Source organism: Sarcophilus harrisii, chromosome 3 (assembly GCF_902635505.1).
Source record: "Sarcophilus harrisii chromosome 3, mSarHar1.11, whole genome shotgun sequence".
NCBI classification, from domain to species: Eukaryota; Metazoa; Chordata; class Mammalia; order Dasyuromorphia; family Dasyuridae; genus Sarcophilus; species Sarcophilus harrisii.
In genome coordinates, this window is record NC_045428.1 from 291,756,122 (window position 1) to 291,774,038 (window position 17,917).

General features: G+C 35.2%; 1 protein-coding gene across 1 annotated transcript in view; it reads left to right on the plus strand.

The window, feature by feature from the left end:
* The window catches only part of TMPRSS7 (transmembrane serine protease 7), a 96,594-nt gene extending 79,103 nt beyond the window's left edge, over positions 1–17,491 (plus strand). Inside the window, exons 15-18 of the mRNA XM_003763582.3 lie at positions 2,103–2,277; positions 9,365–9,633; positions 15,824–15,960; positions 17,007–17,491. Coding sequence (XP_003763630.1) covers positions 2,103–2,277; positions 9,365–9,633; positions 15,824–15,960; positions 17,007–17,177 — 752 coding nt within the window. The 3' untranslated portion in view covers positions 17,178–17,491. The remainder of the gene's footprint in view (positions 1–2,102; positions 2,278–9,364; positions 9,634–15,823; positions 15,961–17,006) is intronic.
* Positions 17,492–17,917: the final 426 nt, after the last annotated feature.

Sequence of the window (17,917 nt, forward strand, 5' to 3'; positions counted from 1 at the left end):
AAATTTTAATTTTCATCTAAGCTAGGCTTCACATGTGACAATGTTAAATGCATATTTCTATGTGGCAAGCAAGAAGAGGTAGGAAATCTGATTTTTATTGAACGAAAACATGAAAAAAGAATCCAAGAATAAATGTAAAAAAAAAATTAAAATAAACTGTCTTTTGTAAACAGAAGTATAAAGTGATTTTTGCTTTGATTACAGTCATTAATAAATAAAACTCTGTTTCATGAGCTTATACTGTCTAATGCTTCATATTATATGGGACAGTAACATCCACATAAACAATCAGAGACTCTCAGAGTAAAAAAAGGCAAAAAGAGGTTTACTGCAATCTCAGGAGAAAGGGCATCTTCCATATGACAAGATGTTTGTCAAGAAAAAAGTGCAAAGTATAAACTGTGAAACACAAGATTAAATAGATTTCTGAAGAGGAAGCCTCCAAAGCTGCTAGCCTGAGGGGATCTCATCCCCTCAGTCTGGCCATTTCTCCCATTGTTTGGAGAAGTCCAGGCTTACATTCTAATTGAGGAAATTTAACCCAGAAACTAAATAATAATAACTCTTAATATAAATTTCTCTAGGGAACTGCTATATAAACAGATATAGAATTCAAAGCCATCATCACTTTTTTAAAAAAGTACTTAAATGCTAATTAAGAGTGATGGAAAATAGGAGGAGACAAACATTTGCAACTATTTAGCTATAGCTGTATTTGTTATTATAAAGTCTCCATTCACAATTATAGTTTAAGACTATATTCCCATGAGAGTGTTTTCACTCAATGAATTCCATACAATATGTAGGCATTGCAAATCACATTGAATGGATTTCCTTTTCTTCTTCCTTCCTAGATATGTTCCTTAACCAATGTTGAGTTGTCAGCTAAGAAATAATGATTATAAATATAATAATAATAGTAATAATTAGTAATAATAATATACATAATGTACTTTGCATGCATATAAATGTGTTAATGTGATTTCTCTTTTTACGGTATACCCATGCATATAAACATACATACACATACATGTATATATGCTGACACATATATGCACACCTGTGCCTACAGATACCACTCTTGGGCTAGCATCTACACAGAGTAGAGATGCATATACACATATACATATATATTTATGTATTCCTATTGTGTAATATAATACATACAAGATATGTCTGTATATATGCACATGTATGATAACCTCATTATGTCGCTGTTACCCTAAGAGTGGCATCTGTAGTCACCAACATTATACATACAATATACACACAACACATAAATATGTGTATTTCTGTATATATGTGTGCATATCTATATTTATCTGTTATATAGCCACATACTCTTCATACTTTCTACTCATGTGACCTTGAAAGTCACTTAACTTTTCTTGGTCTCCATTTCTTCAAATGTAGATTGAGAAAGTTGGATGAGAAGTTTCTGAGGTCTGTTCTAATTCTAGGTCTCTGACTATAATTATATAAACTTTAATGGCTTAGAATTGTACTAAGATTTTGGAGCATCCTATATGTACATTCATCAATTTTCATACTAGAAACCTAACTGAGCAGCATAAAATCATTAAGCGGATTCATTATTGTGAATTCTTGTCAAGTATCATTCCCATCTCTACAATAAACTTAGTTTATAATAGCAATCTCCTTGTGGTGTTTTAATAATTACTTTGTGGTTGCATACCTTCTTCTCCACTCCCATTCCCCTCCAAGTTACAGTGACCTCAATTTTGAAACTATTATTACTTTTGTTCTATTTAGATCTTATCTTGACTTCCTACTCATCCATTCCAAAAGTCTTCAGGTTTCTCTTGTCATTCGGCCAGCTCCAGTCAACAGGATCTTCCTCCGGTTGTTCTCTCTCAGCTTATTGCTCCCCTCCTCCTCTTCCCCAAACCCTGTCCCATTTAAATGGAATATAGTTTGTCTACAAAGAATATATGTAGAAATGTGCTGAGGAGAAGTTTGGATAGTACCAGTCTCAGACATCCAAACGTACATTCTGTGGAAGAAGCAGGAAGCTAGTTTACAGCAGTGGCAAAGTCCCAGTTTCATAACAAACTTGATTTCATTTCTCTTTACTGTTGAAGGTTGTAGCAGGACTTCCTCCTCTACTCTCCATCGCATCATTGGTGGTTCTGATACTCTGGAAGGTGGGTGGCCATGGCAAGTCAGCCTTCATTTTGTTGGGTCTGCTTACTGTGGTGCCTCAGTCATCTCCAAGGAGTGGCTCCTTTCTGCAGCCCACTGTTTTCAAGGAAGCAGGTGAGACAGAAACTTCTTTCCTAACCTTTTGGGGCAATGCTTGCTACACCTATACTTCTTCACAGGTGTAAGAATCTTAGAATGTCAGATTTGGAAGGGCCTTAGAAATCACCTAATTTAGTTCAGATTTGAATAAAACTTTCCTTTACAAATTCCTTGTACAAAGTTACAAATCAAGTGCATTATCCAGACAACTAATAAGTAGAAAGGGCTTTATTTTTACTTTCATAATTTTTTAAATAATTTTTTCTTTTATCCTTTTATCAAGACAAAATTGGTTTTTTAACTACCATGCATAATTTTGTCCTCTGGGTCTAAGCCAAATAAGTTAAATACCTCTTCCACTCCAGCTTTTCAAATACTTGAAGACTTTCCTTCCTTCCTTCTTTTCTTTTTTCCTTTCTTCTCTTATTGCACAGCTAGTAACTATCTGAAACAGGATTTCAACTAAGGTCCTTTCTGACTCCAGAGATAGTATTTTCACTGTACCACATAGCTATTCCCAGTTTTTAAAAATGATTGTCCTATGAAATGATCTTATGGCTTTTTGATGTGGTTAGTGGCAGTACAAAGAGTTGTGAGAATCCCCTCTGGTGGGAGATACACAGGTCCAATGTGAAAGAATTCACAAACCTGAAAAGTCTGAATAGCAAAAGGGAAGTTTATTGGCAACTTAGAAGCCAACTTTGCTAGGAAGACAGACTCCTCAGTGACAAAAGGTCCTATTAGGGAAATGAAAGCTATCACTGAGAAGAGGGCAAGAGTCCTGGTAGGCAGCTGTGCCAAGAGGTTTCTGCTTTTACTTCTGAAGAGATTTGGAGTTCAGAATTGTCTTTTTTATTGGCCAGTCTGGGAGTAGGGCTTTCATGGAATGAAATTCCTTCAATGTTGTCACTGTCCCCAGGCTTAGATTTCCAGTTGAAAAGAGAGTACTTATCTTGGGAGTTTCTAGTCACTCAATAGGAATATTAGGTCCAGATATCCAACTGAATGAGATTAAGTTGGGAAAGTTAGTTAGCAAGGAAAAGTTTTAACAATTAATAATGGAAAAGGCAATTTCCTTAGTGGAACTTACAATTAAGTAGGAGAAAGGGAACATGTCATGAGGTTGGGGTATGTCTTTGCTTCGTAGGGTAAATTTTGAAAGGGATTTAGCATTCTAAAAGAATAAGAAGGAGAAAAGAATAGAGGTATGGTGGGGGTGAGAGAAAAAACACCTTGTGGCATGGGAGAAGGGTGAGAGAAAAGATACCATGGTACACTGATCCAATGAGGTTCAGCAAAGATAGAATGAGCCATGGACAAATATATAGAGGAAATTTAACCTCAGGAATTTGACATAACTAGGATTTCTGACCAGACACAACAAGATGATGCGATTCCCATTTCCATAGAGAGTGGGACTAGGACTCTTCAGAGAGCACTTCCATCAATACTTCAATCTTTCTTTGCCAACTGCACCCAGATACTCAATACCTTATCAATCAATATCCTTAACAAATAGGAATAGTTTTCTCAGGAAGAGGATTTCTAACCAAAATTATTAATATGTTAATGCTCAGGTATGATGGTGGACACCCTCATAATTTATAGAGAGAGAAGTAGGGGCTGGAAGATCACTTTAGGGCAGGAACTCTGAATTGTAGTAGGGCTAAATCTGATTAGGTGTTAAGTCTGTCATCATTGACCCCTTGGGAGTGGAGGGCCATCAGACTATTTGAGAAAGAGTGAACAAAGAGCAGGTCAAAAGTTGCCATGTCAATTAGTAGTAGGGCTGAGGCTACTACATTTTCAGCCTGGAAGAGATAGGAAGCTCAGTCTCAAAATAAACAACAACAAACCCCTAAATATTTATTGTCCCTAGTATAGGTATTCTTAGCTGGGGTCCAGATGCCCAGTTGGTTACTGGAAAGATTTTAAGTGGTCCATGAATTCAGATGAGAGAAAAATTACATCTTTTTAAATTAACTTTTCTTTTTACTCCTGTGTATTTTATTTCATTCATTTGAAAACATCCTGAGTAGAGGTCTACAGATTTCCAAAGGGGTCTTTGACATATGCCTTAAGCCCTGGTAGAATAATATCAGGAATCATTATAATCTTTATTTATTTTGAAAGAAGTAACTTTCTAGGTAATAGTTCATTTTTTTAAACTTCAAGTTTCTCTCAAATAAGTTCTTACTGTCATATCTTTTAACCAGATGCCTGCCAGTATGTTAAGTAAATGATTAATCATATATTTTTGGTTTGTGTAGGCATTTGATTTAATTTGGCAAATGTTTATTAATAGGGCAAGGCATGAGAGACACTAGTAGTTTTTATCAGATATCATCAATAAGACTGTTAGCTTCTCAGGCTCCAGGTGACTCTTTAGGACTATTGGTTATGTTCAAGTTTCTGATCTGTAGTATTGGAGAGAAGTTTTATATCAGGAGTTCCCCATACTTATAAAATAATAAGTCAGACTGAACCAAGGGAAGGGTAGAGACAAGGCACCGTGCTAAATATTTCTAAATGCTTTTTTAACAACATCTATAGTGAGACTACTAAGATGGTACCTATGGTTGTCTTACATGCCTCACTTAATGTGATTCAATGACTTATTGCTCAAAACATTAGTGTCTTTAGAAATAGGATGCAATGGAACCTGATAAAATGTTTCTACTCCTCAGTACAGAAAAGATGATTCTGGCTTCAGAACAGTGATTACTGCTTTACAAAGTGGGATCTGTAAAGAGTGGTATACTTGATTCTTATTCTAATTTCTAGTTCTGTGTTTTTTCCCCCACCACCTTGCACTGCCTTTTAAACATTTCTATTTAAAATATAAAAATGCCTGTACTTTAATTCTCAATATTCCTTGATTACAAGCAGGGCCAAAGTCCATGAAAACCATCTACTCCATCTATTTCTGTTTATCACTACAAAACAACTTGACAGAATGAATAGGAAGACTGATAGCATTTTATGTGAATGACCAATAAGATGATGTCATTTTTTGGTTAAATACCATAAGGAAGTTATGAATTCATATTAGAAACCAAAACTCTAAACTGTATCTCTTCTGTCATAGAGCATATTTCTTGAGGATACTTATTGGAAATTTTTATTACAAGTTGCAGTGTGTACAAAGTGGGTCATCTGGCTTTATGAGAACATTTAAAGCCATGCCATAAAATGATCAGTTAAAGGAAATGAGCATATTAAATCCAGAGAAGCAAGTTATAGAGAGATATAGCTGGTTTCAAGTGTTTGAAGGACTATTAGGTAAAAGGATAAGATTTTTTTTGTTTGGACAAGGAGAAGATAGATTTTTTAAAATTCAATTTAAAGACAAATTTTTAAACTATAACTGTCCAGATTATAACTTATTTAACTTATTTCAGATTGGTTGCTGTATTGGGGAGGGGAGATAAGAGAGGAAAGGAGAAAAATTTGTACACAAAGTCTTATAAAAATGAAAGTTGAAAACTATCTTTTCATGTATCTGGAAAAATAAAATAAATACATAAATAAATAAATAAGAGTACTTAAAAAAAAAAAAAAAAAGAGCTGTCCAGATTGTAATGGACTAGTTCAGGAGATATTGATTTCCCCATTACTGAATATTTTCAAATAAAAGTTGGATAATAATTAATAGTATGATAGTATGTAGTCATGGGAATTTCCTTCTCAGGTATGAAATGGATAGATGATTTTTAACATCCTGCCCAACTCTGAGATTCTGTAATTGTTTGATTTTCCTAGCATGTTGTCTCATCTTCACAGATGAGATGATCTTCACCTTTGTAAAAGTTACAAAGAATACAAGACCCTGATGAATTCGAATGTTAGTTATATACATGCTTGCATACATATATACATACACATATATGTATATTGTTTGTCTTTAATTTTAGAAGAGGACCAATGACATCACAGGTGATGCCTTGTGTATGAAATGAATTTAAAGTGAGGCAGAGTTGCACAGAGACATCAGTCTTATTTTCTCTTTCTGAATCCAGTGGCAAGATAAAAATCAGGATGACTGACAATGGCGTTTTTATTTTTAATATGATCAATATCTATAACTATAAACCACATAAACAAAAACTCTTTGGACAGATCCTCAATCATTTTTAATAGGATAAAAATATTGAGAACAAAAGTTTGAGGACCACTGCTCTAAGCTTTCCATAGAGCCTGCTTGAGCAGCTTTCATGGCCATTGGAACAAATGCTTCTCATACACCCATTCTACCAGAGAAAGTCTTCATGTCCTGGGGATAAGACATCCCCCTAAATAACCACTGGGTTTGAGCCTGCCAGTTACTCTGAGCCTGGTTTAGACCATCTGCCAAGACAAGTTATCAGAGTATGACTATTGCCCTTACTATAGCCTCTTACAAGCTATAGTAAATCAGGTGGACATTAACAGTAGATGAGCAACCATGAAAAAGGCTCAAAAATCCCTCATGCTGGAGGTGCTAATCTTCCGAAATATGATTCATATATATACACATGCATATTTCTCTATATAGCTCTGTGTAGATATAATTTGATTTGATAAAACAAAACACACCCATTAGGAGACAAAATGTCTCCATATACATTAAAATGGTATCATATTCCTTGATAGATCTAGCTACAAAGGTGTCTTTGTTGAATGATCAGTATCACAATTCACACAAGAACATGAAAGTTTACCAAAGGTGTTTGCCATTGTCAGGAAGGATGTCTTATACAGAGAAGTTAAGTGAAATAGAGTTCTGCTACTTCTAATTACAGATTATATTGTGCCAACTGCTTAACACCTTAAAATGTTATAGAACCTCTTAAGATCCCTGACTATGCAAAATAGTTTAGCCTAACAATCTACATAGAAAAATCAAATGGATGGAAAAATGCCTTTTGTACAGATTGTGACATGAGGTTGCATAGGCAGTCTATTAATTTAGTCCATCAATACACTGTGGACCCAAAATTGTAATCCATAACTAAGAGATACTTAGGCAGGACTTGAAGAAGTTTCAATTTATTAGTGAAACTGGTAAATGTCTAAGAAATTTGATAAAATTATAGTAGCTTTTTTTGTAGTGAGAAAGAATTGGAAATTCTTTCAACAATTGGGAAATGGCTGAACAAGTTGAGGCATATGAATGTAATGGAATACTATTGTGTAGAAAAAATGATGAGCAGACAGAAGTCAGAAAAAGTTTGGAAAGACATACACAAACTGATGTCGAGTGAAGTGTGTACAACCAGGAGAATATTGTACACAGTAACAACAACATTGTGTGATGATCAACTATGATAGATTTGACTCTTCTCAGCAATACAATGATCCAAGATAGTTCCAAAAGGCTCATCATGGAAAATGCTACCCACATCCAGAGAAAGAACTATGGGGTCTGAATGATCAAATCATACTATTTTCACTTTTTTTTTCTTTCTTGCAGTTTCTTTTTTCTCCTTTTCCTTCTAATTCTTTTACAACATGACTAATGTGAAAACATTTAACATGGTTGTACATATGTGACCAATATCAGATTGCGAAGAGGGAAAGGAGAAAACTTTTGAATTCAAAATCTTATAAAAGTAAATGTTGAAAGCTATCTTTACATGTAATTGGAAAAATATATACCATTGAATGGAGGGGTATTTAAGAGAGGGAGAAATAAATTGTATCCAAAACTGTCCCCTGAAATCAAGGATCCCTTATCCCAGTAACAGAAGATCCTATTCTATTACAGCAACTGAAGGGGTGCCAAAAATGGATGGAGGTATTGTAATTCTTTGGCCACTTCCAAAAGGGGAAATCACATGATTAGTCATGAGTCATCGGGTTTTCCACATATATCAATTATGTGTGTTTAGTCAGTGACTAGGCAACAGTATTTTGAGACTTTTCACCAGTATTTTGTGAATATTAGGTACGAAAGAATAAAGTAAATGTGGAAACTGGTCTTGTAGAGCACAGTAGCTTTCTTAGCACATTCATAGGAGACAGAGGAGGACAACAAGTTTTTATCTTTATCCCTAACACAGTTTCATACAGGCCAAAATATCAAACTATAAATCTATATAATATAAATCTCTCAATTAAAAGCAATATAATCATTAATACATAGATATTATCGTCAGTACATAGAGGATTAATTAATTCTGACCTATGGAATTCTATCCCATTTATCTTAAAGATAATCACTGGTACCAAATAAATCAAAAATAAATACTGATTAATTTAAGAGGAGTATTGAAATTTCTCACAAGTGTCCTTGAGAGACACTACAGACAGATAATTAGCCAGAACCAACATTAAAGAGGAAAAAATATGGAGTGGATTGCAGTTTGTGAAATTATATAACCTTTAGAATTCTAAGCTGTTTTCCAGACTTTTAAAGTAAAGTTTTATGGCAATGAATTGTAAAACACCATCGTATCTGAAAAATAGGAAGGTCAATGAGGAACAAAGAGATACTTATAAAGGAGCAGGGTACAACTAGTAATGATTTACAGACTTATCTGAGTATATTCTGTATCTTGGAGCCTCTGATGTTTTATTTAATCAAAGTAGGAGAAAAGAGATTGGAACCCTTTATAGTCATATCCATCTATGTTTAGTAGATTTTAGTAGACTTTGAATGTACCAAGCATGTATAAACTAGTTAAAAAGTACCCACAGGAGTTGGTAAAATTGCTTTGGTTCACTTATTATGTTGTTCAGTTATTTCAACTGTTTCTCTCAATTTCTTTCTGGGGGAAGGGATCTAGTCTTATTCAATTACCTTAGGATGTAATCTGTATCATAGAAAAGAATCACCACATGGATTAGATCATTGACTTGTTAAAGTATTGACATTAAATGTCTCATTTTTTTCCTTTTGTCAAGAAAGTAAGGATACAGCATAGTTATGTTTGCCACCATTTTATGAATAGGGACAGTGAGGCACTAAGATATCTTATTCCTCATCCAACATCAATAGAAATAACTATTTCTAGTGTACCATCCTTTGCACTTCATTTTTACATTGTCCTCAATACTCCACATGGTATTTGTTTATGCTTCTAGAAATTAATGCCCTTGCACGCTACTCCTTTTCCACCAGGTTATCTGACCCCAGACCATGGACTGCTCACTTAGGGATGTACATACAAGGTAATGCCAAGTTTGTCTCTCCAGTGAGAAGAATTGTGATTCATGAGTACTACAATAGCCAAACCTTTGACTATGATATTGCCCTGCTGCAGCTGAGCACTGCTTGGCCTGAAACCATGAAGCAGTTAATTCAGCCAATATGTATTCCTCCCATTGGACAGAAAGTACACAGTGGACAAAAGTGCTGGATAACAGGATGGGGACGAAGGAATGAAGCAGGTGAGGAAATATTCATTCACTGACTTCCAGTCTCCTTCCCGGTCCTGAGCAGGATGATCTAATATGCACACTGACAGTCCTTCAAATACTTTAGTTTCCTGGTTCATCAGCCTACTCAAATCCCATGACCTACATCTCTATTCCGTTTCTGCCTCCCACAATGATGATAATATAGTAGATATTGTCATCTAGCATAACTCCCACCTCACTGATCAACTCTGAAAATCTTTCTCTCATTATACTTATCTCTCCTCTCTTCCTCTCCTTTATTCATTATGTTAAAATTACTTCTTATTTGGGTTCCCCTAACTATTCTCTCTTCTTCTAGTCAGTAAGTTTTAGCAAAAAATATAGATTCGCAAAGGGGAATCTGGCAGTCATGTGCAAACCATCCCAAAGATCAAAAGAGCATAATTTAAAAATTGAATCCTAAATCAACTAAAATTCATATCCTAATAATATGTGCTGCATCAGAGCAATCCATCTAGATGCTGCTTGTTAAAGCTTCTGGTCATATGATATGTAAACTCCATCTCCAGACCAGCAGAATGATTTTTAAGATTTGGAGGTTTTATTTTTAAGAATTGGAAGGATTCTTTTTTAAAATTTTTCAATAATATTTTACTTTTTAAAACATATGTAAAGATAATTTTCAACTTTCATTTTTGGACTTTATATTCCAAATTTTTCTCCCTCCTCTTACCTTCCCACGCCTCAGGATCACAAGTAATCTGATGTAAATGAAATACGTGCAATTCTTTTAAATGTATTTTCATTATTTGTCTTGTTGTGTAAGAAAAATCAGACCACAAGGGAAAAAAAAAAAAAAAAAACATGAGAAAGAAAAAAAACCAAGACACAAAGGTGAAAATACCATGCATCGAACTATATTCAGTTTCCATATTCTCTTTCTGGATGCAGATCGCAATTTCTATCCCAAGTCTATTGGAATTACCTTGAATGACTGCATTGTTGAGAAGAGCCAAGACAACTTTGAAGTTTTATCAATAACTTTGAGAAGATTTAGATATGTTAATGAACTTACCCTAACATGGCACAGATAGGAGTTGGTCTGTTCTCCCCTAAACCCTGTAAAAATGAGACCTCAAACTCCTGTTCCACAATTCTAATCTATAGTTATGTGGCTGATACTCTCTGCCTCTCCCCATCCTTATCCTCTTCCCCACTCTGCCTGCTCTCACTATCCCATTCCCCTGTTCCCAACCTGTCTTCTTTCCTTCATATCATTTCTTCTACTTGACTTAGCCTTATTAATATGTAATTGCTTCCTGTTTCTTGCTGTCAATTATAGTCCATCCAAAGAACTGGGTGTGCCTGACCCAATTTCATAATTTAATTATCAAATCACTCCTCCTAAACTTATTCTCCATCATTATCACCACCTTAATTCCTTTTACTTATCTCTCTCTTCCTGAGTTTTCACACCCATGAAATCTTTTCTTTACAATTCTGACTTGTAGTTAAACATGATCATTTACCCTTGAATCTTTGACCCCTTTGTTCTATCACTACTTCTGTTCTCTCAGACCTCAATTCTGGGTTGCCTCTAGTAGATCAGAGAGATAGATAGATAGGTAGCAGATAGATACATGGACAGGTAGACTGATAGATACATAAGCAGATAGACAGACAGACATGAACAGATAGACAGATAGATGATAGACAGACAGGTTGACACACAGATAGATGACAGAGAGATAAACAGATGAACAAAAAGACAGACAGATGGACAGACAGATAGATTAGATGTATAGATAAATAGACAGACAGACATAGGTAGACAGACAGATGGACACACAGATACATAGACAGATTGAAAGATGGATAGATAAACAGATAGAACATTTCTTAAGTGATAACTATGTACCTTCTCTGTTATTATATGTTATACGATATTGCTGGGAAATGTGTAGTGTATTGAAGGGATTGCTAGACTTGGAGTTAAGTAGATTCAAATTCAAATTTTATGTTAGAAACTGACTGTATTACTTTGGGCAAGTTATGCCTCTTTTGGCCTTAATCTCTCATTTGTAAGATAAGGTTTGGACTCCTAAGTTCTAAATCTTTATCCTAAATTCATATGAAAATGCCACCTTGATCCCCTCTAAATTTGTGTATCTAATCTCTACTGATTCCCCACTGCTAACTACATAGCAAACTTTTTATTCTTCCAATACATCTTTCACTCCAAATCTTCTGACTATTTCTCAAGTATGTTATAGTAAGGATTCCTTCCATATATAGTTCCCCCCTGGTTTATTAAAGCTTTTTTATTTTTCAAAACATAAGTGTGGACAATTCTTCAACATTAGCCCTTGCAAAACCTTGTGTTTCAATTTCCCCCCCACCCTCCCCTAGATGACAAGTAGTACAATACATGTTAAACGTGGTAGAAATATATTTTAAATCCAATATATGCATACATTTTTATGCAATTAACATGCTGCACAAGAAAAATCAAATCAAACCAGTAAAGATAGATAGATAGATAGAGAGAGAGAGAGAGAGAGAGAGAGAGACAGAGACAGAGACAGAGAAAAGCAAAATAAAATGCAAGCAAACAACATCAAAAAGAGTGAGAATGCTATGTTGTAGCACTCAGTTCCCACAGTCCTCTCTCTGGGTGTAGATGGCTCTTTTCATCACTAAATAATTGGAACTGGTTTGAATCATCTCATTGTTGAATAAAGCCACATTGATTATCGTATACTCTTGTTGCCTCCACACATAGTTTGAACTAGATGGCCTCCGAGGTTTTTGCAAGTATGATTGGGTGATTCTAAGATTTTCCCAAGTCCCCTATACCATTTCTCTCGGAATAGCATTTTAGCTCCTACTCTTTTTTTTTTTTAATAGAAGCCATCTATTGAAAAATCCTTTTTTTTTTTTTTAACTATGCTCTGTATTTCAAAACTCACAAAATAATTCTTCCTTCTCCTTTTGCTACAATCATTAGAAAATTTGCTAAAGCAAATTCCTCTGATTGTGTCCATTTCCTTCCATCATTTTAAAGAACTTTGCTTCTTTGATCATTTGGTTTCTCTATCCTTCACTCTTCTTAATCTTTCTTTGATGTCTACAAACATATCTCCTTCCTGTATTCTAAAACAATCCCAATAAAACCTTTTCTTGAATATCCCTCTCCTCTAAAATTGAAGTTCATACAAGTTTCTGTCCTGAGCTATCTTCTCTCCAATCTTTATTTTGGTTATGTCATCAGGTTCCTGGGTTCATTTATCATCTTTATACTGATAACTTCTAATTTTCAATAGCCAGTCCCAAACTCTGCTGAATTGCATCATTCATTGTCAGCTACCTGTTGAACATTCATTCACTAGCATCTCAACATCAATTAATCCAAAATGACATTCATAATCTTCCGTAACCAACCTATTCTCCAAATTTTTCTGTTTCTTTGGAGAATACTGTTCTCTTCCCAGTTAGCCAGCTTCACAACTTCAGAGAAATTCTAGACTTTTCTCTTTCCCCCCATACCCCTATATCCAATCAATGATCAAGTTTGATCCCTCCTGTGTCCTTATCTTTAATGTTCATCTCCTTTCTACTCACATTAATAAATTCAACAAACTGCTACTATGTTTAAACTCCTATGATGTGCCAGGTACCGTGCTAAGTTCTAGGGATATAAAAAGAGGCAAAAGACAGTTCCTTCCCTCAATAATCTTACAATTTAGTAGCAGGAAACAACATGTCAATCGATACATATAAAGCAAGTTATGTATAGAATAAGTAGAAAATAATCAAAAAAAGGAAAGCACTAGAATTGAGGGGGATTAGGGAAGGTTTCCTGTAGAAGATGAGATTTTAGTCGGGATGTCACGTCAGTCAAGTCAATAATTGGATACAGCAAGGGACTCTTAATTGATGGACCTGCTTCTAATCTCTCTATTCTCCAATTCAAGCTTCATATGGTTACCAAAATAATTTTCTTAAGACACATATCTAATTATTTCACTATGATCTACCCAGTTTTTATGTTTTTTTCTTACCTTTTTTTTTTTGAGCACCTAGATTGTGCTAAATGCCAGGACACAAAGAAAGGCAAAACACAATATCTGCTTTTAAAGAACTCGGTATAATGAAGGAGACAACATGAAAATTATGTAAAAATAAGATACACACAAGACAAATTGGAGGTGATCTAAGTTGAATTTGTTCCTTAACCTAGGTCATATATTTGCATAACTACACATGAGTTAGGAAAATGCCCATGTATAGAGATCATACATGAAATGGAAATATAGGAAATGTGTGCTCATTGAAATGTCCTTTCAAATATCTGGCCTCTCAGTTTATCTGTTTCTCCAATTCCCATGACCTACTCATTCAACATATAGGACATATCAGTCCCCTTTCCCTTAGCAAAACACAATGAGAGGGAGACCCTAGTATCACAGTAGATAAGCTATGACCTAGAGTTAATAGGACCTGAATTAAAATCTGGCCTCAGACTAGCTGTCCTGGTCAAGTCACTTAGCCCCAATCGACTCCATAATAATAATAACAACAACAACAACAATAACAACAACAATAATAATAGATCTTTGAAAGGTCCTCTCAATTGGGGAGAAACAGATTCTCTTTTTTCACCTGACACTCAATCCTGGGCTAACCAAAGTTGCCCCACCTGGAATAGAGGAACAGAGCCTCTCCAATAATTCCAGTCCTAACCTGCTCCTTATTTGGGTACAAATCTGCCAGAAATATAATTGTCAAGGTCACATAGCTAGGAAGTGTGAGTGCCTTTGAATTCAGGTCCTCCTGATTCCAGGGCCAGGACTCTATTCACTATATCATCTAGCTACCCCTCATGTAAGCTTCTTAAGGAAGTGTATTTTAACAAAGTGATGGTCTTTAAATCAGAAAGCCTGCACCTTAAATACCAACTGTATGACACTGGTCAAGTCATTTTATTTTTTTTAAATCTCCATTTCCTCATCTATAAAATGGCTAGGAAGACATCACCTATCATACAAGGGTTTCCTGAGGATCAAATGAAATAGTATCTGAAAAGCACCTTGGGAATTTTTAAAGTGCTATATAAATTTGAACTTTTGGTCACTAAACCTGTAAGCACTGAACCTGGAGGGTCTTTAAAGCTCTTATAGGATCATAGAATAAAAGCAGAAGGGATGTTAGAGGTAATCTAATGTACTCACTTTATTTATATAGGAAACTGGAAGCCCGGAGAGGTTCCCACATGCTGAGTGACAGACAATTTCAAACACAGATCTTCTGGTTCCAAAGCCAGCATTCTTTCAATGTACTATGCCCCATCCCTTTTGATCTTCCAGGTCCATCAGTGTTCTTTGCTGTAATTTTTAAAGACATAAGAATGACTATCCTGTGAGATGGGGGTTGGTAACCTTGTACTGATGTCTCACCCTTTGATACTCTTTAAACACAGGAAGTAGGTACATTTCTCAGGATTCAGTTTCCCCATTTGCTAAATTGAGACAAAAGGTAGCTAGATGGAACAGTGGATAGAGTGCTGGCCCTGGAATCAGGAAGACCTCAATTCAAATCAGTTTCCTCATCTGTAAAATGAACTGGAAAAGAAAATAGCAAACCACTCCAGTATCTTTGCCAAGAGAACCCCAAATGGGATCATGAAGTAGAACATGACTGCAACATTATCATCAACAAAGCACACTTATATGTCACCTTAAAAACAAAACCTCAGATTTCTGCCCCTGAATCCTCTTCCATCAATTCCATGCTAACTGAATGCTCCCAACTCTAAACCATAGTTACATGAGAATATTCATGGACCCTAATTAACTTTTTTTCAGTCATTCAGTTGTGTCTAACTCTTCATGACCCTATGGACCATATTGTCCATAGAGTTTTTGTGGCAAAGATACTGGAGTGGTTTGTCATTTTCTTCCCCAGTGGATTGAGGCAAACAGGGTTAAGGGACTTGCCCAAGTTAAGAGACTAATAAGTATCTGAGGTCAGATTTTAACTCAAGGCTTCCTGACTCTAACTCTAGCCTATTATCCCCTGGACCACTTAGGTGCCACCTTAACTTTTAGGTCAATAACTGAGGTGAAAGAAAGAGGGATATGTGTGTGTGTTTGTGTGTTTGTGTATGTGTGCATGTTTATTTTTTTCCTGTCTTCTACTTTTCATCTTTTTTTTTTCTTAGATAGCAAAGGTTCCACAATTCTTCAGCAAGCTGAAGTTGAGCTCATAGACCAAACTGTATGTGTTTCTACATATGGAATTGTTACTGCCCGGATGCTTTGTGCAGGTGTAATGTCTGGGAAGAAAGATGCTTGCAAAGTAAGTAATCAAAGTACCCCTGTCTCAAAATGTCACATAATCTTGCTGTTGCTGTGTACAATGTTCTCTTGGTTCTACTCACTTCACTTTGCATTAGTTCATATAAGTTTCTCCAGGCCTTTCTGAAATCATTCTGCTGATCATTTTTTGTAGATCACATTCCATAACATTCACATATCATAACTTATTCAGCCATTCCCCAAACGATGGGCCTCCGCTCAGTTTTCAATTCCTTGCAACTTCAAAAAAACATTTTGCACATGTATACTCTACTTTCTGAGGCATAGTAGTATATCCTAAGCTCTTGCAGAAGTCTGTGAAGTAACTTAGACAAGAGGAACCACTGTTACTAAGGATTGGAAATTGAACTTCCTTCTTTTAATCCAATTAATTTTCTTTTATAGTTGTTGTTTAGTAGATTAGTTACTTTATTCTGTCAAGACAAGTTTGATTTCTGAGCTTCACAATCTCCTGTGTTACAGTAGCCCAATTGTCATAAAAAAAGAATCAAATGCAATTATGATCCAAAGAAATAATACTAGAACAAACAGTCCAGAATAAGGATAGAACTTGTGACTTCATTGATATAGAGAACATCTCTACTAATGCAGGTCAGCATTTTCTCTACAGTTTCTAATCTTAAGGAGCTGTAAATACCACTAAAATGTTAGGTGAGTTGCCCCTGGGCTATTCTGATTTTGAGGTCAGTTCTTTATCCACTACTTCATGATGCCTCTCAGAACAAGCAATTCATAGATTCATAACCACCTGAGTCTTATTACTGAGGAGATGGAAACTAAAATATCCTAAATGTCAAACATCTTCAGTTGAATGAAGCCTTGCTTCAATATGACAAACAAAGGTGATCTGACATTTAAACATTCATTTTCCTCAATATTTCAGTGGCACATTAAAAAACTGTATTAGTCAAGAAGAATGTAGTCAGAATAATGCCTTTTAAAATAAATGCTTTTAAGATATTAATAAAACAATTAACAATTGCTTGTGGGACAAATGTGACTGACACAGTCATGATCTCGTTGTAGGGAGATTCGGGTGGACCTTTATCATGTCAAAGGAAAAGTGACGGAAAATGGATTTTGACTGGCATTGTTAGTTGGGGTCGTGGATGTGGAAGAGCAGACTTTCCTGGTGTTTACACAAGGGTGTCAAATTTTGTTCCCTGGATTCACAGATATGTATCTTCTCTTTCATAACTGCAGATATGATTGCCCTGGAATTTTGTGTATTATGTGAGAATACCATTAAAATGATTTAGTAATTATTTACATCACATGTCCATTTTTGTTGAAATGTCATAGATCACATTCCTATTACTGGGTTGCAGATGGAAAGCAAGTTTATATGTGGTTTTATTCAGATAGGATTTTCCTGTCATCATTCATTTATTTACAAACTCATTCATTTAATAAACATATATTTAATATTTGTAGGAGACAGTATGGTAGTCATTAGGGTTAAAATGAGAAATAGGACACAGATTCTATTGTCAAAGAACCTATCACCTCTTTCTGTACATATACATATATATATATATATAAAAGTAATTATGACATAAAAATGAGAGATCAAGATAAGTGCCAAGGAGCAGTTTAGACAAAGTGCTATAAAATTTTTGAGAAAATTGAGAAAAGCAAGGTTACTTTTTACTTTCATATGGAAGGGCCACTAAAGCGTTCATGGAAGATGTGCTAATTGAGCTGAATTTTGAAGGAAGGGAATGATTAGAGAATGAAGATGAAGAGGAATGAAGGGCTTTGAAGCCAATATTTTATATTTTATCATGGAAGTAATAAGGGATCACTGGATTTATTGAATAAGGGGGTATGTGGGTAGACCTGATATTCAAGAAAACCATTTTGGTGGCAAAATGGAATGACAAGAGATTTATGACAGGCCTACCAACCAGTGGAAAATTACAATAGTGTAGACATGA